Source organism: Talaromyces stipitatus, genomic scaffold (assembly GCF_000003125.1).
Source record: "Talaromyces stipitatus ATCC 10500 scf_1105507295515 genomic scaffold, whole genome shotgun sequence".
In the NCBI taxonomy this organism is placed as follows: Eukaryota; Fungi; Ascomycota; class Eurotiomycetes; order Eurotiales; family Trichocomaceae; genus Talaromyces; species Talaromyces stipitatus.
Window position 1 is genome coordinate 314,845 of NW_002990118.1, and position 20,785 is coordinate 335,629.

Consider the following 20,785-nt stretch of genomic DNA (forward strand, 5'->3'; position numbering starts at 1 on the left):
CATTAGAGCCATCAACCGAAGTGGATGAAGCAGAGGATACTGTTTTTGAGCCTACTAAGACTGATAGGAGCTCACCACGTGGTTAAGCTAGGATCGTGATAGATCAACCATTACTTGAACTGCTATCTTGTAGTATAGTTTGCTTTACGACAGAGCTTATTAGAAGCCAGTTCAAGGTCATTAATCCTAGACCCACAAGCAATTGTGGCTGTGGGACAAGATTTGATATGAATCTATGAGTGTGCTCTATGAGTAAACGCGAGAGCATCTTAGTCCAATTGTATGGTTAATAACCCAGTTGTTGCATTTACTTCTTTGCTCTCTTTCCCCTTAGTATTGACCATACTAACATTTTAGATACCTCGTCGCCAGCAACTACCGTCCAGTCCGGATTGAGCTATGTCTTTTCCAAAGATGCTGTCAAGATTCTGCCGGGCAAATAAATTCAGCAACGCATTAGCCGTACAAGGAAGAAATTCAATAGATAGACTCATGTGACATCGTACTCTGCACTCTCCTTCGCAACTGGACTAGACCGGTAAGTAACATGGAGACCCGAAATATGAGTGCGTCAAAACTTAGATCAATTATAGATACATTATTCTAACGACTTTCTACCTCATAGGACCAACATGAGGTTTTAGATGGGCATCATATATTCAGCTTGGATGCTCTAACCGTCCATTTTGGCTCCCTACGCGTTCTGGAAAATGAAAATGGCAGTGGAAACAATGTCAGGTCTGACGCATTTCCTAGATCCCAGGTCACTACTGCAATGCGGGGCCTTAATGAAATTATCTGGAAGGAAGGGAGATCTCGCTTCACGCATACAGGAACTAATCTCAAAAATTTTACGTTATCACTGTTCCCAGGACTTAATGCATGCTAAAAGCCATCAATGCACAGCTGAGATAGAGAAGCAGCGGGATAGTCGATGTATGGCGCGATTTTCATGCAAGAGCAGACTCAATACGCGGCCGTGCTTGCAAAATCAAACCCTTTCCCTCTCGATTCATCATGAGTGGCATATACTATACGAAGAAATTCAACTGTCGCCAATGGTCCGAGAATTGATCCAGCCTCGCGACTTCACCAAGACCCCGTCAGAAAGCTATCGTGAGCTTCGAGATATCCCGGAGGAGAAACTGGTGACAAGGCATCAAGTCTACTATATTTGGGCAGAAAGCAAACACGGAGATCTGGCAGCAAGATCCTGACCCCTTCATCTCCGCGACAATACCCCTTTCTAAGAAAACGGCTATCAGAATCACCATGGTGTTTTCACCGCAGAAGGTGTAAGGGTATTAGCCCTTTTTTTCGCTCCTAACCCAATCAAAAGGCTGGCTAGGTCAGCAACTCAATTAGTGATGGATGCCATATTCGGAACCAACAGTGGCGGGATGGACCTTTTCGCCGTCCTAGCTAAACTTGAAGGTACCGGAATTCCATTAGGTTACTGCCTTGTTGAGCTTCTCAAGGCTCCTCAGGCAAACTCGGTACAGACGAAACCACGCCGTACAGATCCGGGAGCCATGACACACGTTATTCAACAGTTCCTGGAACGATTAGAAAATAATATCAGTAGCAGGTGCAGACTGGATGCCGAATCGCGAAGGTTAGTAGTTGCACTCATTGTACAGGCAGGTGTTTTCGTTGTGCCTCTTACAACTACCGGGATCTACTCTTCTGTATGGCAATGACGCAGGAGGGTCTTCGTTTTAACCTCAAGCTAATTGTCTGAGTTAGTCGTCTTGAATACCTAGAGAAACGTGTAAGACAGCTCGAGCAAGAGAAACGCGACCTTGTTTCGAGAAATAGCTCCGGCCATCCCTTCGCAACTCTTTCGGACAATCACCGAATATCATCACAAGCTCAGACATTCAGCAGTCCTCCATCTACCACACGAGCCTCTAGTATCAATACTCAGTACCAGCAGCAGGATATAAAGTCAATTGATGACGGCAAGTTACGCAACACTAATACTGCATCTACTTATAATGAATCCCTCTCTCACGACTCTGATCGCATCACTAAAGATCAGCCACTTGCCCATGAAGTTGGTTTATTCTCTCTCGCCAACGTTGTCAGTGTCCCAAAGTACCTGGGCCCTTCCTCCGGAGTCGCATTTGTGCGACTGATTTATGCCAGTGCTCCACAGACGCAAGGGCTACCAAGCCGTGTTTGCTTACAAGGTGACACAGGCAACCGCACAGCTCAGCGGGATATCGCTCAACCTGTAGGCTTGCCATCCTCTGCGGCCTGTCAACAATTCGCCGACTCTTACTTTTCCACTCTTGGGCAATTGTATCCTTTTATCCTAGAAGACGAGTTCGATGAACTCCTTGGTGCAGGACAGAAATCTTCTGGAAATCAAAACTAAGATAATCTCGTTCCTGGAAGGATTACGTATGCACAGGTATACCTGGTTTAGTAGTAGTAGTAGTAGTAGTCAAATCCCTCTAGCATACAACTCTTATGTTGCTTCTATCTTTTCGGTGCGTTTCGACCGGATTTTAGCCGAAATCAAGCTCATGATCTATCGCTATAGCTTTTCCGGTGACCCGAGAATGTTTCTGCATGGCAACTGGATACTGAAAAGGCTTGCAACATGCTCTAGGTCGAGGCCCGCGACACACTACGTTCTGGGTCCTTTGCTGCCTCGCGCGCTGTATCTCATCATGTGCTACAACAGCTGCAACTCAAATACCGCCAATGCTTAATGTTTCTTTATTGCCCAAGCCCGGAAATTTCACGACCTCATCGGCGCGCTATCGAGATGTGTTTTTCAAGCGCAATGGAAATTATACAAATACATACGGATCTGAATCGGTTCTCAAATATGGGCTTTTCATGGCTCAAAGCGCACACTTTGTTTCTCTCGGGGATTACGATGTTATATTGCCTATGGGTCCATCCTTATGTCTGCAAGAACTTGTTCATCACAAACTGCTTAGACCAGGCTCGAGCCGCTTGTGGCTTGCTTTCGACTCTTGGTCGAACATGGTTGGTTGCTAAGGATGCATGTCAGAAGCTGGATCGACTGATAAGCGTTACAGTTGTGCTTGTCAACGCGAGAATAATGAGAACGTATCTCATGCGGGTTTTGTGGCACCCAGCAATGAGCAGAATCATCGTACATTTTCAGATGATCAGCTTGAAGTCGACCGTTCATCTTTGATTGAGTCTGATATGGACAATTATGCTGCGGTGTACAACATTTCGAATGTCTCGTACAAGCTAAAAGCGGATAAGTTCATGGATGAACCGGATGGCTTTAGAGATTTCTTTGATCTTGGATTGTTGGATGATGTCAATTTGAACCTGGACGACCAATCGTGGAATATGGGCGAGGTAACACAGAACAAATCCATATCGTAGGCTTGTTCTAGTATATTTTTTTCCCGCCGTTATGCTAGGCTGGGTAATCCTATCATGGAACTCATAGAATGCAAATACTGAGGCGATGGCGCGTCAGCGGGCACATCTGGCTGCCAGTCAATCCTGTAATTAGGGAGGTGAATATATCCTCTTGGTGAAAATGGATAAGAGCCATCACAAAGGATGGCCCTATGTCATTGCAGCCGTTTTAACGACTGCAAATGCCCGTGCCCCCTCGCCTAGTCTACAACAGGACGCACTCTCTCTGGATTTGCCTCAGGTCGTACAAGTGTCGTAGGTGCAGACCCCATAGCTGAGATATCAGATATCCAAGACGCTCTTTGCGAGTAAAATATGTCCAGCTACTCATATCCAAACGGAAAAGTTTCGAAATCATGAATGCAATATATATATCAAGCTTGTAATGCATAACCATATCAATTCAAAAATACATATGCTATCCCGCTATAAAGACAATAATATGTGTGTGTGTGTGTGTGTGTGTGTATTTAACGGCCGTGGTTCGTGACTTGCACGCTTCCCACCGATCCCTGATGGGACATAGGCCGCCGAGGGGTAAACCTCGGGCTTCAGGTCCTATCAGATTTATATACAAATAAGAGACTCTTTGGCGCATTTCCGTAGCTGCCGTGGTCTTACAGGGAGGTCCACTTCTGAGTGGATTTTGGGTATTTGCCAGCTGCAATGGTCCACCTACGCTCCATGACCCATAATTCTACCACCATCGCAATTAAGCAGTGAGTTTCCAAAGAAGGAGGGAAAGAAAGAAAGAAAGAAAGAAGGAAAAGAGAGATATAAGGGGAAAGTAGGGCTGACTTAGCTAGGTGCTAAGGAGAGGTTGGCGAGGACAGATATCCTCAAAGAAACGGGTCTCTGCTAGCCATGTAGCTAGTTTTTGTGCTCCTTTAGCAGTGCCTAACAGAAAGGAGATGATCTCAAAAGGGGGCCCAGGAGGACGAGGGGCTCATCTCTTAGCTATATGACAGAAGAAGAAGTGCAAAGGTGCTTTTCGTGCTCTGCACCAACAAAGAAGATAAGCATTATCATGATTAAAATGTTCATGATAGTCCGCAAAGTCTCCATGACCAGTACAGGCTGTGATGATATGGCCAAGATTGAGTTGGTTGAGTAGAAGCTCTCCAGGATACTTAGGAGATATAGTTATTTCTAGATCTTGGTATGTCTGTGGTGCTACAGTCTGCCACTGTATCTGAGCAGCGGATAGGAATTAAGTCTTGGCGTATCTCTTTAGCGAGGCATATGAGGACTTGTATGGAGAGAGGGGGATAGAGGTAGCTCCTTCCTTGGTAGTGAGATCAGCCGCTTCATTCTCAGGGATTTTGGTGTGTGGAAGCCTTTTGCGTAGTGGCCAGGCGGCTGCAAGGGTGCGAAAGGATTCAAAGACTTCTTGAGAGAATCCTGTAGAGGGAGATAGGAGGTGCATGGCAACTTCTAGGTTATTAAGATAGATCCATAAGTTAGTGGCAAATTAAGCTGTTGGGTATGCTATTGCTGCTTAAGCACCAGCTAGGGCTGCTTCTGCTTCTACGTCAAAGACCTCTTTCCCATGTCCGTATGAGAGTGAGGAGCGGAGAAAACAATAGTATGCTTGAAGTCTAATATAGCCACCCCCTATACATCTGTCTACTAGCCTAGATCCATCTGAAAAGATTACAATATCTGAGCTAGGGATAGTGTGTTGGAAAGCTGTGAAATTAACCACTGCCTATTCCTTAGTGTGTCCCATGGGAGCTCTTATTTGAGCTTGGGCATTCTTATGAGACTCGCGAGGGTGCTAGGGAGCATATTGGAGAGGGTTTATCTGTTCAGAGTTGGGGAGGGCCAGTATATAGCGGGCAAATCAGCTGGTATGTTAGCCATTACTAGCGATCTGTTCTGTCTGTCTTCGAAGTGGGTAATAAGAATCAAGACGCCATAGGCGGACAGTTGCAAGAAGGGCTATTTGATCTAGTTTAATTTCTGGTGGAGAGAATCCAGACTCTCGATAAAGGACAGGCATTGGGGTTATGCGGAAGACTGAAAGGACTGCTCTTGCGCCTATTAATATTACTTTAGTTAGTTTCTCAAGATGTTCTCCAACTCAGTTTGAAGTCTGGGAAGGCCCAGGGCAAGTATATCCTGGCCATCAGGTTTCAGCACTATAGTATACTTTATAGAGTACACAGGCTGATATGGCCTGCTATAGTAAATGAGGTTTGACTCCTCAGATAGTATTCCCTAGAGAGTAAAGGGCATTAGCCACAGTGAGGGCTTTAGATGCTGTTTCTTCAATATACTATTTAAATATTAGCTTTTTGTTAAAGAGGATTCCTAGCCATCATAGATATAGCCATTTAGTGTTTTCTAATATTGTAATAGATTTAGCTTTCACTAAAGATATGTGGGTTGGGTCCTAGTCTGTTTTATGTTGGGAGAAGTAAAGAAGCTTATATTTATCTAGTGCAAATATAATGCCCTCTGCAGCACCCCAGTTAAGAGCTTTTTGAAGTGAGTCTAATAAGGCTTCGCAGTTAGTAGCAAGAGATGTCAAGATTACTAGGTTAGCTGCATCGTCCGTGTAACCAAATCTATTCCTTAGGTTTCCTAGATGGAATAGAGGCGCTATGTAGAGCATGAAAAGAATGCCAGATACTAGGAATCCTTATAGAAGACCGCAGACAATATCTGTTGAGGGGCCGATCTCTCTATCGAGTTAGATCTGAACTGATCGCCCAGTAGCAAAGGAGGCAATTCAGAGAATGAGATTAGTAGGCCAGCCCTGCTCTCGTAATCTGCAGATCAGTCTACCAGGAAGCACAGCATTAAATGCGCCTTTGACGTCTAGGGTAAGGAGTGAGGCAGTCATGCCTTAATTTAGTGCTTGTTTAACATCATGTGTTAGACATGTGGTCAGGTTAGTTACAGATCTTAGTGGGAGAGCCCCAAACTGTTGCCTTGCTAATATTTTATAGTATATAGAGATCTATGCTATATTCTGTGCCACCAAGCGCTCAAGTCCTTTGCAAGAACTGATAGGAGAGCAATTGGTCTGTATTATCTAGATAAGGATCAATTAGTCTTTTTTGGTTTCTAGATGATTGCTAAAATTGCGTGTTAAAAGCATTTAGGATGATAACCAATCTTTAGGCACCCTTGATATAGTATTAGTACCTTATCTTTAATCAGAGGCCATGCTACTTTGAGTATGCAGGTTGGGATTTCGTTAGCGCTAGGGGCTGTGTTTCCTGCCTAAAGTACTGACTCCTCCACCTGTAGCATCAATATATCTAGGAAGTAGAGACTAGTGGAAGGGACTGCTGAGGAGTCTAGAGGTATATCTCCTGCTTCTGCTGAGTTTTAGAGAAGATTGCGGACTAGTACGTCTTGTTTCTTGTGTACAGCAACTGCTGGGAGGCTGTTGGGCCTTAGCGGATCTTTTAGTAGAGGGCTTCGGAAGATACCTGTAGACTTGTGCTATTTACTCATGTTGAAAACATCCTTCATTTATAATACTGTAGAGAGCTTATCTTGCCAAAATTGTCGTTAAGACTGTCTAGTAGTCTAGTAGAAGTCTATCTTTGAGTAGAGGCCTGAGCAGTAATTATATAAAGCTTTCTTGCAGTCTTTATTCTACCATGGTTGTTCTATACCTTGTGTCAGGGTTCTCTTAGTAGAGTCTCTATATGCTTCTTGGATTGCAGATGTTAGTTTTTCAGCAAGAGTATTGAGATCTTTGTCATGATTGGGCTCTCGATACTAGCAAGGTTAGAGGAGAGAAGTGAGAGGAAGCAGGTGTGGTCTAGTGTGTTAAATCTCAGTTTCGAAGCTATTTCCTTGTATCTCTGATCCCATAGAACAGTGGTGATTAGTGGTAAATAATCTGAGGTTGCATCTAAGTAGCTCGCTATGCTAGTTTTAGCTCCTGCGAGTGCCAGAGGGCTTGAGGCAAAGCTGAGGTCTAACACATTACTCCTTTCATGTGTGGGACAGTCTATATCAGAGATGAGAACTAGACCCTAGAGGTCCAGTCAGTTAATAAATGGCTCTGCGGAAGGTGTAGGGCTGCAATGTAGCGAGGGCTGCCATCTGTTGTGTAGTAGGTTGAGATTGCCTGCAAGTATTGTTGCTTAAGAGAGATACACCTCTAGCAGGGTTATGAGAGCTTTCATAGCTTTACCTGCTCTAATGGAGCCTGCTAGGGCATTATAGATGTTAACTATCAGAGTAGACTTTCCTGTGGGTAAGAAAATCTAAAGGAACAGGAGATCTGAGGCCTCTTTAGTGTCAGTTGTGAAGGGGCGCAGCTGGGAGGTCCAAATATCTTTCTTCTTTTAGACATAGATGAGGACTTGTGGTCGACCACTTAATATTCAACTGTCAGTTGGGGAGAAGCATTCATATAATGGGTGTTTTTTTGTGATCTGTCAGCTAAGATCTTTGAATATATATGATTCTTGAAATAGGATAATATCAATGTCGCTAGTGTATGCCAATGTAAGAGCTATTTCATGTGCATCTGGCACATGCCCTACATTTAACTGTAGGATTTTAAGAGGCGCCTTTTGAGTTAGATAGTGATAGATTATAGCTCCTGTTCAAGAAGAGAGGCAAACCAGTTTTATAGTTAAAAGGTTGTAAAATGGACTGCATGAGCTGTAATTGGAGGATCTTTAGTTGGGACGCGAGGTGGGGGGGTTACTGAACGGAAAGGAGAGATAATCTTATGGGTTAGAGGCTGAGATAGCATCTCATCTAGTACCATAAATATTTCTTGTGTGTCTATGGAGAGCTGAGAGCTACATCCTCCTTCAGCTTGAGCTTTTGCGAGGTTTATTGCGCAGGATTTGCGGATCTCTGCTTATTAAGCTTTAGTATGTTTAGTATTGCCTTTAGGGCGCAGGAGACATTCTAGGAAATCAGCTAGATATAGTCCATAACAGTGTATACATCTATGAGAGCATTGATGAGGCTCTGGGACTATACAGTGATTGACATGGCCCTCTTCAGTGCTGCATAGCCAGCATCAAGAGGAGCAGGCACAGGATCATGCATTATATCATTTCTAGCATCATATGCATTGAATAACTGTTATTTTCTTAGAGAGGTAATAAGTATTAGTAATAGTGCCAAAAAGACATAGCTAGATAGGCAGTGGTGATTTCATGCCTTCTGGGAAGTTAATAAACTAGCTTGAGGAGAGAGTATTAGGGTTGGCAGCACTTATAGTGGTCTCACTAATAGATATAGGCTTGAGCCCTATAGTTTCACTAATTTCTAAGAATAGTAGTGTAGGATTGACAGGGATTAGAGAGTATTGACCATCCAAGATTTGGCCAATTTTCCTTGGCACATTAATGACTTGGTACAAGACCCATCAGGAGCTGTGTTCTATCTGGTAGTTAATAAAGAATGCAGAGATAATTTCTTTTTAGGCCTTAAGAGCTAGGAGGGCTTCTGGAGATGAGTGACATAGTGCAAAGCCAGTCTTTATGACTTGAACTTCTTTTAGTGCTGTACTGTTTGAGTTTAGTTGAGACTATAGGCTAAAGTAGATGGCGTAGGCTTCCATTTTTCTGGCTGCATGGTTAGCTGGAAGACATACGAAGAGCCGGTTGTTAGGAAGGGGTTGTTTTACTAGAGGCATAGGCTTTTTAACAGAGGCTTTAGAGTGAGTAGTGGGAGTTGATTTGACCGGGGTATATTAGGTAATAGTTGCATAAGTTGACTGTTCAAGACCTGAGGGGGGATGTGAGGGAGGGGATAAAGGGGGTAAGGGATTTGGGGTGGGGGAAAAGGAAGGGGAAGGGGACAGGGCAGGTAGAATGGAGGTTGTCGGGATACCGCTAATATAGGCGTTGAAATGTTGTTGGGCTACTGAGGCGAGATCATCGCTTAGAGTGGTGAGGGCTCTCAGTAGGTGAGGGGCAAGGCCAGTGGTTTGGCTGCGGTGTTTGTTGAGGAATGCAGCTATAGGGCTGAAGATCTTCTGTCCTTCAGAAGCTCTTGTTGTGGCTGCAGACGTGGATTCTAGGAGGGCTATCTGTAGAGGGCCATCTGTACCAGGGCCTTTACGCGCCATGGTGTTGCCGGACGCGTTGAGACGCGTCAAAGGCCGCACTCCTGGGAGCTAGGTGGTAGAGAGGGGTGAGGAATTTGAGCCTCTGACTGTTTGATATGAATAATTATAAGGAAGTCGCCTGAACTCTTTCTCGGAGAAATCTCGTGTTGTATAAAGACAATAAGTGTTGAATGTGCGGGTGCAGTCGAGATGTCGGAACTAAAACGTAATACCATTTCACCAAAAAGGACGCCCTTAAAGGGAATTTGGTATTTTTGAGGTATTTGCGAACCGTTCCGTAGTTCGACTTCTGTATCCTGCTAGTCACGTGATTGTATTTCCAACACGAGAGCCGGGTCACGTGATATCACTCAGCTGTCGGAACTCAGGATGAGCTAAGCCATTTTGGGATAGGAATTGGGAATAGGACAAGATTTGCGTATCAAGAAATTTCGAGAATTGGCATCACATTCCGACGCGATATTGAACATTACAAATCAACTTTACAGCCTATCTCTAGAAAGTTCGATTTGCACAAGTGTCGACTTTTGGTGATATCACTTCTATGGAATCTTGTATATAAAAACAGGTTCAATACTCCTAGATAGTGGTTAGAGAGGAGTGCCGGACAATAGAACTAGTTCCTTATACGTATTGTTTAGTGCTCGCCTTCGCTTAGTCATCGCTCTAGTAAACCAACGTTCCTACATCAGTGACGCAGGCTACATGAAGGGATGATCTACCGCGTCGAGGTCGAATAGCTACAAGAGACAGACAATCGAAGAATAATATGACCCTACCAATTGGTTACTAAGCTAGTTGTATGCACATGTGCAGAAGCGCACCCACAATAAGCGCATTAATACATCATTGCAAATATTCAATTCAACGTAACATACCGCATGTCCAACACCAATCTCAGAATCGACGTCATTTCCACGATTCTGAACTCAGCTCTACAGGAGCCTTCTCCCTAGACTGAGCCGACAACTCATGATACGGTTGTTTACCGCGTACATCACCCGCCGCGGCCTCCACATAGTACTGTTGCTGCTGTTGTGATTGATCCGACGCGAAATGCATATTCACAGATTCTTGCCGCTTGGCAGCTCTATTACGACGATGGCGAAGTCCAAAAAATATAACGCCGGCAAGAATCAACAATGCGCCGAGTCCAGCGCCGATGCCAATCCCCGCTTTTGCGCCTGTGGATAGTGATGATGATGTTGGTGTGGGTGTAGAGGTAGATACAGGCGATGGAGAAGTTGACAAGGGAGAAGATGCTGTCGTGGTAGCACTCGCCGCATTCGGGGTAGAAGTATCGGACTCTTGCCATCGGATCTGAATACCGTATGCATTAAAGTTCGGCGCACCGGTGGATGTGGAAATCGTAGAAGTATCAGTTAAGAGAAATGTGCTTGTCCCCGTTGCGGCATATGTGCAAAGTTCGGTGGAATACCATGGCCAGCCATCTGTAAATGTTTGACAACTATATGCACTACACCAGCCGAAAATTAGAGATCCTATGAAGGTGTTATTCTGAGACAACATACCTTGGACAACACGTCGCTCGCGTCTCTGTGACAGTGCCGATACTGACTACATTCGAACAAGCAATCGAGTACAGCGTGGGACATACACCGGGAGAATAATATGCAGAGGATGTAGGTGTAAAGTTAGGAGGGTAGCAATCCGAGGTTGGCGATGGTCCAAGTTGACGATAATCCCATACCGTACCGCCGGAAACAACGTGGTACAAGTACAAATCTGTGAGGCAGGAAACGGCTGGTGTGAAGGTTGTGGTGAGTGCTCGTATTGCAGAAGTGGTAGATGTTGTTATTGTTGTCGGTACTGCCATGATGTTGGGAATACTGCCGGTCACTGTAAACTATGGAAGTCGGGAAATTTTTGAAGTTCGTATTCAGCTTGTGAGAAAATAAGAAAGACTATCTTAATCGCAGCCAAGCCTGCTTGTTGACACTGCCTGACAGCACTAGACTATTAGTAGCAGACTGTTGTCCAATTTAGACCGAGCTGAACATCCCTGCTAGTATTCGCGACATACGGAGTGCTAACATTGGTTGCTGTATCTCGAACCCCTTGACAGGGACCATTCCTCCCCCACTAGACGCAAAACCATTTTTTCAACGCCATCAACATTCATGCAATGCGACCAGTGACCGTTCGAGTCGCACCGTCGAAAGAAAGTACACCAATAACTAGCCTCTGAAGGAACATCATTAACCGCTGTAAGAAAAGAGAGTGCAAATTTGGCGCGTTTCGAGATTCAAAATATCCGCGGCGCAGTCAAAATAAAAATAGAGCAAAAGCCGGAATTACGGCAGTCTATAGGTACATTGAAGGACAAAATGAGAATCCTACATTCACTAACATGTCACACGCGCCACTCTGATTGATCAATACTGCTGATTAATCAGTAAGGAAAACGTTACTAGTAACCCGTAGTAAATAATAATATATGATTGGTTACGATAGGCCCTTATTGGTTAGTGCTGTATTCTATTTCTGACCAATGGAAGTGTTATATTTGCACTCACGATTCCTTCCTTGGTTTAGCGCAGAAGCTTTTAATCAATCAGAGCTGTGGATTCTGTTATGGTTATAACCTCATCGTATTACTTGTTTTACTTGTTTTAGTAATTCCTAACTGTTCTCATTACCCACACACTCTCGATCATTATGTGAACTAGTGTCACGAATCAGGTCCGGACCGTCTGGCTAACTAGTTAACAACAGCTAAGCAATACAAGAGAATGCGATAAGGAGGAAAAGGGAAAGGAGGCTCCGCTCTGCTAGGGCCTTGAAAGCTCTTTTATATCCTGTCCTTTACTAGAGCGCCCCGAACTTTTTGGACTAATAGTGACTCCTTTGGCCAATTAAAACTCCTGTAAGAATGCGTTTCCAAGCACGTTCGAGATAACTTCGCGAGGGCAAGCACAGTGAAGCCTACTATCAAGAAAAGGACTAATCCTTCACAACTAGAGATCTAGCTACAGCAAAAGCAAGACTAGAAATTTGATTAATAATAAACCATAGAACTAATAAGATGTGTATGTGCTCTGAAGATGTCTTTTAGATTTCATAATTCCATGCTTTTAGCGTGTATTTGCAGCAGAGATATTAGGGAAAGCATCCTCCGTGGTATCAGCTTGTTTAGCGTCCTCTAGCTCTAGAGCTTAATCATTACTCTCATTGATAGCCTCGGTGCTTGCCATTTCAGTAAGAGGAGTGTTATTACCCAATGCTTCATGAGCTCTATGCTCCTCTTCGTAGACTCTTTCCACCTCATTTGCCTCTTCTATGAAGGCCTCCGTGTCTATAATAAGAGTTTCAAATTCATCGAATTCATTCTGAATCCTGATAGGCTTAGGAGTTGCGCTCTCCTAGAATCGTCTTCTTGGGAATCGAGGTTTTCATCTGCCCCTATTACTTTCCTTGAGTCTATGTTGGTCAAATAGTTATGACCCATAGACAACAGCAGGTAAGTCTCAACTTTCTATATATATGAGGTTGGATTGTTAATTTGAACAGGAAAGTTTTATAAAAGAGAAGTAAAAGATAAAGAAGCCTGAAGTCCCCTAGCAGAAGATCGCAAGTTCCTGTGATGGACGCTCAAGGCCCAGAAACAACTTTATTTCTAAGCGTAGCAGTATTGACGAAGAAAACTAAGTGTGAAGAAGAAGAAAGAGGAAAGCTGGCGCTGGGCCATGAGGCTCTCCAAATACACACTGTCATGGGATGTGTTAGATTGTATGTAACAATCTCTAGCGGTTTATCTCAACGTATCAAATTATGTATGCACAAGATGTGGGAATCCTTGATCCTTGTTGTTCTTGTTCTTGTCTCTAAGTACAGTCCAGGTGGAAGATATCTTTTACCCCCTATTCGGTGGATCAGTGTGTGGCTCGCTATTATTGGCTGACAAATCTCCTCTATCTGATTGGTTGAATCAGCTTAGCTAATCCAACAGGATGGAGGCCTTATGGGGAAAGCGGTCTAAAATGGCAGAATTGCAAGATCATATCAACCAACTTGTTTGTAGCTTAGGCCTTCCCTTCCTCTTCTCCCAAGCTTAGGATTATCATTAGAATAGGCTTATTGAGACGTCACAGTTCCTGGTATATATATAATATGCTAGATGGACATGAGAGTAGTAATTCCCCAGCATGTGATGTGCAGTTTGCCGAGTCAAGTAATGAGTTGCCATGAAAGGGGAAATCATCTCAAGGTTAATGATCTTAATGCATGTCCAACATCTATGCACTTAGACCAGGACCTAGGCGATCCTAGGTTGCAATATTGAAGTCATATAGGGGCCAATCTACTGATAATTCTGCTTTATCTTTATCTGCCTGCTTGCTTTTGGCCTTGTTTTCCTTATTCTCATAGATTTAACATCTTTTTCAATGGAAGTGAAGGCTTGGGATTTAAAGTACAATCATATCATGGAGTATGATGTACTTGTGTAGTTTGTCAATAGATATTCTCCTATCCTACGCTTAACTTCACGCAGAGGACAATCTTGCTTTCCAACTAGGATCAATTGGTATTGTAGAGCAGCCTCATAGGCTTGGCTTGAATACAGGTTAACTATCTTGGACTCCCTGTAGATGAGCATGAACTGAGCGTAGGTTATTAAGTGAGGGTAGGCTTACATAGCTAGCAGGACAGATTAATTATTTGCGATCTGCGATTTATGGTTCGCTATTCACAATTCGATCCGTTTACGATATCTTATCACAGCAAGCTAAAAGATCCTAGAATAAATTCATTTATAATGACCATTGCAGAACGCAAATTTAAGTGTTTGTCCCAGGGATGTGAAAGAATTCCAAGTAGAGGGAGAAATTCGCTATATATATAGCAAACACTACTATATTTATATTCTTATAACACCAATTCTAATCTAGAGATAGTGATCGGCTCTTCCAGATTGTAAGAGAATTAGATCCCGAAGGGGTCACCAGGAGGAGAAATGATTTACAAAGTACTCGTGATAATTTTAGTACTCCAGGACCGAATTATCTCTGGTCAATTGATGGCTATGATTGACTATCTCTTTAGGGTTTCCAAGTCTATGCTGGGATTGATGCTTATTCTAGATATGTCACATGGATATATGTTAGGAATGTGACGCTGGCCAATACCTTGCATTTGTTGCTAACTAGGTGAGCCTATCTACGAAGAATAACAAGCATGAAGAAGGAAAGAAGAAAAAAACACAGCGCCCCTCTACGCACAGCTCCTTCATATGATCCTTTGTGTGGACGGAACTTCCCAATACAGTACCGCTCCCAATATAGCATTGCTTAGGGCTCAAGCCCTATCTTGAGATAGCGGGAAAAGCCTCCTAGGATGACACTGTACGGAAAGCTCCGTCGCCAAGCCGTAGAGCTGTCAAGCCGCAGGGCTGGCTGTCACAAGGAAAAGTAATTGGATAGGATTTAGTGTCCTTCACCAATATCTTGACACGCTGAAATCGGAGCAAAGGCAACCTAGGTTCATACGATCTAATATTAAGATTCAAGACTTCATCAAGCAACATATGACTACTAGTGAAGCGTCTTTACTTGCTGAGTCTGAATAACCAACCCAGGAACGACTCCAGGCTCTGACCATCAATGATCCGCGTGATAATACTATAGAGGAAGCAACTTTAGATTATGAACTTTAAGATAGTGATATAGTATTTGTGATGGCTTTGTGATCTGTCTTGGTGATATATTATATCAATATACTTCGAACCATACATGCCGGATCTTTGTAGCTAGTTATTTATAGGATAGAGGATGTCCGGTGTATTCCTAGTTGGACCTTTGTGTTGGCTATCTATTTATACGCCTCCAAACCTCCAGCTAGATCCTGGACTTCTTCCTATCCCCATGCTTAGTTTTCTCATCGTACAGCTACCCAATGATATTAGCTTGAGCACCGTCGCAGTATTGATATTGTTGTACTAGAAGTATGCCTCATAGTATATCTTAAAGTCTTATAGTGTATTTTGAAGTTGTAAAAGCCGTAGTGATGTTTGGTAGACACCTACAACCAATAAACAGCAAATGTGTATTTATCAAATTTCCATGTGGTTGAATGTATTTGTTGGCATTCAGAATGAACTAACATAGGCCAGGTTGGTAATCCTATTCACTTACTACGTCAAATTCGCTGATCGTGAATCCTTCAAGCTGAAGATTTACGACCCCAATATGAATGACAAATTGTGCTTTCAAATTGAGATTTTATGACACTTTACATGACGTACAAGAAATATTGTGAGATCATAGCTGAAATTGTTTACTGATACTTTTTGCCACAAGTTTGTACATAAGTATGATCCAGATTGCCAGATAGAAGAGTTTATAGAAGAGGGGGCACAAAAAGAACAGTATTTTTGCTTACCATTGAATATTCAATATCCTCATTAAATTCCTTGTCAAGGCCTTACCGAGTTGACACTATTATAGTCCGTATTGAATTCCATCACACTGGAACTAGGGGTCGCTAGATCACCACCCTTACTTTTGAGCCAATGATCAGGCAGACATGGGCATTAAACTAGATTGTTATAGGATAAATACGAAGCTCACTCACGTCCTAGCTACTGAGAGCAAGATAATTCCAAACAGCACGGTATAAATCATATGAACCGGTAGTGCCAATGACCGTCCACTGGATGTCATAGCTGCAGTTTCTTTGGCGAAGACGGATGAGATAGAACGGGAAGTTCCTACAAACGGGAGGCTTGAGGTCGCTGAAAGTGGAGATGTCTGCTTGTAGGCTATTGACTTGGTGAAACAAATGTTTGGAGGTATCTTATTGCTGGAGTTGGTCAGGTTTAAGGACAATTGACCCAAAGCTGTACGTTGAACCGGATTGCCCGCATGACTGAAAGTTACTGGATATACCATAGAAATTCAGTGATACGGGCCGTACATGAGAACAGAGCGGAGCAGCCGATTATCCAAAGCGGTAGCGTTAGAAAGAGCCTCATTACTGGCAGGGCAGGTAAACTACTTCTTGACGACCCGGATCTCATACGACCATTAAACCGCAGACCATATGCGAGGCCCTGTTAATATAGATATATCGTGTAGTTCCCATCCCCATTGAAAAAGGTCTCAGTCCTTCCGTTTCAGTGTGTCAAGTTTGTTCTTAGTTCAAAACCAGTGATACTGTCTACTGCTCTTTCAAATTCTGCACTTAATTGCAAAACCAGCACACGTGTGACGGCTGGGCATGGCTCTGCCTTCCCATCTCAGTTCACGGATAGGGCTAGGAGCCGTGTAACCCTATCTGCGCTGTATTGGGAAGTCATATCAACATCAGATGTCAGAGCTGGATAGGGAAAGGCGCGTTGCACAGAGATTTACATGAGCAGTGAGAACCAGGGCTTTTACTTCATTTCTTCCTTTTCCCCCTTTATGCTTAATATTACCTGTCGACAAGCACCTCTTGTACGAGATAGTTAGCTAGAATAGCATACTCAAACCAAGCAGATTGGCACCATCACACACGCTTCTACTCACTTCATTTCTTTATGATGTTTTACCCTTACCCTTTATCAGGCCAAGCTCCGGAATAGCATTATTCCTTTATTTTCCCTAAATCATAACTTACTGTAAAATAACATAGCGTCGTTTGAAATTCTCATACAGCTTCGTTAAGTACTCCGACGACTTGTCTCTTACTGACATACCCTCCCAGCTCAAAGCCTTCATATTTTGCGAATATCAAGTCATTCAGCCTAGTACCTTGCAAATTTAATGTCTCTTGCGAACACTCCATATTGTTTTCAAACATCTACTTGAAACAGCAATGAAACAGGCTGGTCTCTTGTACACAGTACACTATAGTAACTGTACATATAAAGTACACATCCTATAAAGCCCTTTTTGTGTTCACAGAGGAGGATTGCAGCAAGAATGACTCCTTGAAGTTATTCGTAGAATTCCACACATGTACAATATCTTTGCATGGAGCTAGTAGAATGTAAAAAGGTTTTATCTTATAAGATATCTAGCTAATAGCATACTACACATTTTATTACAAATGGTTAAGAGTTAGAGCTGCCTTTTGTCATGTAATACAAGTTTTGACCTATAACTTGAAGGGTGAACTTTTTACACAGGCATCTATACAACTTAACCGTGCTGTTTGCATTAATGTAGGAGATGAATGACTCTGTGACGGTGTTCATTCACTATCCTAAGAGGTAACTAGTCGAACAAAAACTAAGCATGAGGAAAAAAAGGTAAATAGCGCGCACAACCGCGGGCAGAGATCTCTTTTATGGGTCCGTACAACTCTCGTCGGAGCCTAATCGGGAAACTGTGAAGACAAAGAGATATCCCGATTTGGAACTCCCTAGGGCTTAGGGCTCCGTCGAGGAGCCAACGCGATACAGCTGCCAGGTCCGTCACAGACTCTTAAACCCATGTAAAATCTCGGTTCTGCAGTAAACAGATTTATCTTCTTCAAGAATGTATTCCGTGCTGATAACAAAAGAGACATCAAAGCATCTGATAATAATGAACCATAGAAAGGAGGGATCTAGTTGTGTCAGGGATGATAATGAATAACAATTACCCTTGTATGTATATATATCTGTCTTGTCAATCAGGAAATTTCATCTAGTCATCTTCTCCCTTCAATCTCAATATCCTCTCCATCCTCAATACTCGATTGGTCAAAATCTGTTAGCCTGAACCTCTAAGACAATAAGTAGGGTTTCGACTGCTACCAACCAATGGCCGAGCTGCTACAGACCCACCGACGAGTCGCTTTGTCGACCTCCAGCACCGGAGTTCTTCTGCCAATCCGCCCTCCAGCATATAAGAATGTGCCCAGGACCCATGGTCATCGAGCAGTTCTTCCAGATATATCAACTCTTACCAACATGGAGGACCCCGCAATCGAAGGTGTCCTTAATCGAATTCATTCATTGGATGATCTTTCCGCCGAGGATCTTATTGAGCTGAGACGTGTCTCTGAGCGTTCCTTTGCTATTGACAAGTTCAAAGTCTCCCCTGCTGAGTATTGGAACTAGCTCGACGAAGTCGGCAGTATCTGTAGTGTCGAGTATGATGCACAGAATGCACGCATTATCTTGAGAGGAGGCCCAGAATGGATGCATGAGGCTGCACCTGCCTTGATTGGTGAATTTCTAGGGTTATTACGAGACAGGTTGAGTGCCGCTACTGGCTCACGCTACTTTTTGACTGGCAGTATAGGTATGTTAATAGATCTGTTTCATATGTGTTATGTTGTAAATCTAACTATATCAGATTGTGCTTTGGCCGGCGACTTTGCCGAATCTACAAAACAAGCAGTTGCATCTCTTCAGCAGTTTGGAGCTAAATGGCTAGCTGTGGTTCTTGAGGTCGGCATTAGTGAACCCACAAGCAAGCTCTATCAGGATGCAAAGCGATGGTTGAAAGGTAGCAATCGTCAAACCAAACTTGTGATACTTGTTGATGTTCAAGAAAAACCGAGATGGAAGACTTCAAGCAATAATTGGAGTTTATCTGAAATTGATTTTCAGCAAATCAACCATGACAAGCTCTCTGATCATATATTCCAGTGGTACCGATCCAAGCAAATTCTCCTCCATGGTAGCTTCAACCTATCTGTACATTTGTGGTACAGTGATGATGATAAACAATGTATTTTGAATAAGGCTGTCTTTTTACCAGGCAACTTGATCGACCTCACAACTATCCAAGATGTTCCTTTTGAGGTTGGAGCATCTCATGCCTGGTGGAAGTGATTTGGACGTGGGCCAGCATCTTTTCTTTCCATTGAGACATTTGGTGGACACACTGCAAAATGGCTTCGAAAAATTGAAATCCAAAGAGCTGGTGTCTTGGCAAAGAACAAGCTGAAAAAATAGTCTCCATTATAAGGAAGTATCTGATTTTTTCAGGGTGATAGGCTTTTATCTTGGTTATTTTTGATTGAGGACTGAATGCTGTTAGAATATCGCGAAATCTACCACGAACAAACAAGGACATTTGAACAAACCCGGAGACAAGTCATTCCCCTATTTTCAGCTGATCAGAGGTCTCCGAACACCATGCCTCACTTTTCATGAAACGTCATATATGATATATCATATTGTAGATCAAGGAGAATGTACTGGGGAATTGAACTCATTCCCCGTACCGAAGCACATATAATAAAGCCATTTTTGTGGTATAGAAGACGGAAGACCTCAGACAACTCCATACATACAATCTTGCTAGTCATTTCCTTTTCCCCATCCTTGTATACAAGAGTTTTGACAGCCTCCAGCTCCAGCTTCTTCTCAGGAATTCCCAAGTTCCGCGGTTGATATCAGCTAGTATGCCACGTTTATATTTCAGCTGATGCTTACCTTGTCATGGCCTTTGTTTTGCTTCAGCAATTCTTGTTGGCGGACAGTGACGTGTCACGTTGCTCCCATCATTTGCCAGGCCAGTGAGCCACGAGAAGGCAGCAACTGAGACGATGATTTCAAGGTATTTATTTATTTATCTTTTTTTCTTTCTTTCTTTCTTTCTTTCTTTCTTTCTTTCTTTCCTTTTTCTCCCCGAAAATTCTCTCGGCCAATAGGTATTTGAGTTTAGACAGGTTCCTTGATATGAAATGTTGGAGGAAATTCCAAACCCATACTGATTGAGTCCTAAAAAGATAAGCATACTAGTCTGCTTCATCGTTGAAGTCAATGATATGAAGTGGTAGAATTACCGGGTGCTGCCAGTTGAGTCGCTGAAACACCCAGTGTATATGGAGGCTCTTGACCTACCTGGCTCTCAGGTGAAGCTCAAAGACCATATCCTGAAACTTGGAAATCACGGTACAGAACTGATCTTTTTCTCTAGGCCACACAACTGCATGCTTAATATAAGTGACGCGAGTTTGCTTCGATATGGCCAATAGGACGTTGCTGAGGATAATCAGCTAGAGCACGTTCTTAGGCAACCTAATGCGAGCCGCGAAGTCCGTAAACCATTTCCCTAGTTTCTCTCACGCCGTTTAAAAGGGTTGATCCTAAGATAAGGGAAGGCATCGACTGTGTTTCTACGTCTCTCTCATAGTCATTGATCATACCAACCCGTACTACGCGGTAAGTACACCCGCTGCAACGGATCGCACTCAACTCTTCTCCGCCAAACCAGACTTTCCATCTGACTCGTTGGCGCCGCATTTTTAATGTGGTTTTAGAAATGTCCCAGACACTCTGCCGTCTTCAGTCTGGTCCTTTGCGACAATTGAGCTGTGCGAAAGGTTTGCTTTTATCGGTATTTTTAGGCCAATGCAAAATTCCTG

The 20,785-nt window shown here is 43.2% G+C and overlaps 5 protein-coding genes across 5 annotated transcripts, besides 8 other annotated features; 3 read left to right on the forward strand and 2 right to left on the reverse strand.

Annotated features, from left to right (window-relative positions):
• Positions 1-1,367: 1,367 nt before the first annotated feature.
• On the forward strand, positions 1,368-2,380 carry TSTA_041460 (uncharacterized protein; the record flags this gene model as incomplete). Its single annotated transcript, XM_002484576.1, has 3 exons — positions 1,368-1,615; positions 1,641-1,709; positions 1,747-2,380. 3 exons carry the CDS (start codon positions 1,368-1,370, stop codon positions 2,378-2,380), a joined length of 951 nt encoding a protein of 316 aa, XP_002484621.1.
• A 48-nt stretch (positions 2,381-2,428) lies between these two features.
• Positions 2,429-2,450: a microsatellite.
• A 389-nt stretch (positions 2,451-2,839) lies between these two features.
• TSTA_041470 (uncharacterized protein) lies at positions 2,840-3,378 on the forward strand (the record flags this gene model as incomplete). Its single annotated transcript, XM_002484577.1, has 2 exons — positions 2,840-3,003; positions 3,057-3,378. The coding sequence occupies 2 exons, from the start codon at positions 2,840-2,842 to the stop codon at positions 3,376-3,378; spliced, it is 486 nt and encodes a 161-aa protein (XP_002484622.1).
• Positions 3,379-3,860: 482 nt separating this feature from the next.
• Positions 3,861-3,885: a microsatellite.
• Positions 3,886-4,146: 261 nt separating this feature from the next.
• Positions 4,147-4,185: a microsatellite.
• Positions 4,186-4,447: 262 nt separating this feature from the next.
• Positions 4,448-6,436: a mobile genetic element.
• Positions 6,418-7,131: a mobile genetic element.
• Positions 7,122-7,868: a mobile genetic element.
• A 959-nt stretch (positions 7,869-8,827) lies between these two features.
• Positions 8,828-9,478, reverse strand: TSTA_041480 (uncharacterized protein; the record flags this gene model as incomplete). Its single annotated transcript, XM_002484578.1, has 2 exons — positions 8,828-8,915; positions 9,210-9,478. The coding sequence occupies 2 exons, from the start codon at positions 9,476-9,478 to the stop codon at positions 8,828-8,830; spliced, it is 357 nt and encodes a 118-aa protein (XP_002484623.1).
• Positions 9,138-9,213: a sequence feature (G-rich).
• A 633-nt stretch (positions 9,479-10,111) lies between the features above and the next one.
• TSTA_041490 (uncharacterized protein) lies at positions 10,112-11,315 on the reverse strand (the record flags this gene model as incomplete). Its single annotated transcript, XM_002484579.1, has 2 exons — positions 10,112-10,946; positions 11,011-11,315. The coding sequence occupies 2 exons, from the start codon at positions 11,313-11,315 to the stop codon at positions 10,388-10,390; spliced, it is 864 nt and encodes a 287-aa protein (XP_002484624.1). The 3' UTR covers positions 10,112-10,387.
• A 6,909-nt stretch (positions 11,316-18,224) lies between these two features.
• TSTA_041500 (uncharacterized protein) lies at positions 18,225-19,244 on the forward strand (the record flags this gene model as incomplete). Its single annotated transcript, XM_002484580.1, has 3 exons — positions 18,225-18,497; positions 18,525-18,708; positions 18,763-19,244. The coding sequence occupies 3 exons, from the start codon at positions 18,225-18,227 to the stop codon at positions 19,242-19,244; spliced, it is 939 nt and encodes a 312-aa protein (XP_002484625.1).
• Positions 19,245-19,989: 745 nt separating this feature from the next.
• Positions 19,990-20,041: a microsatellite.
• The last annotated feature ends 744 nt before the right edge of the window (positions 20,042-20,785 follow it).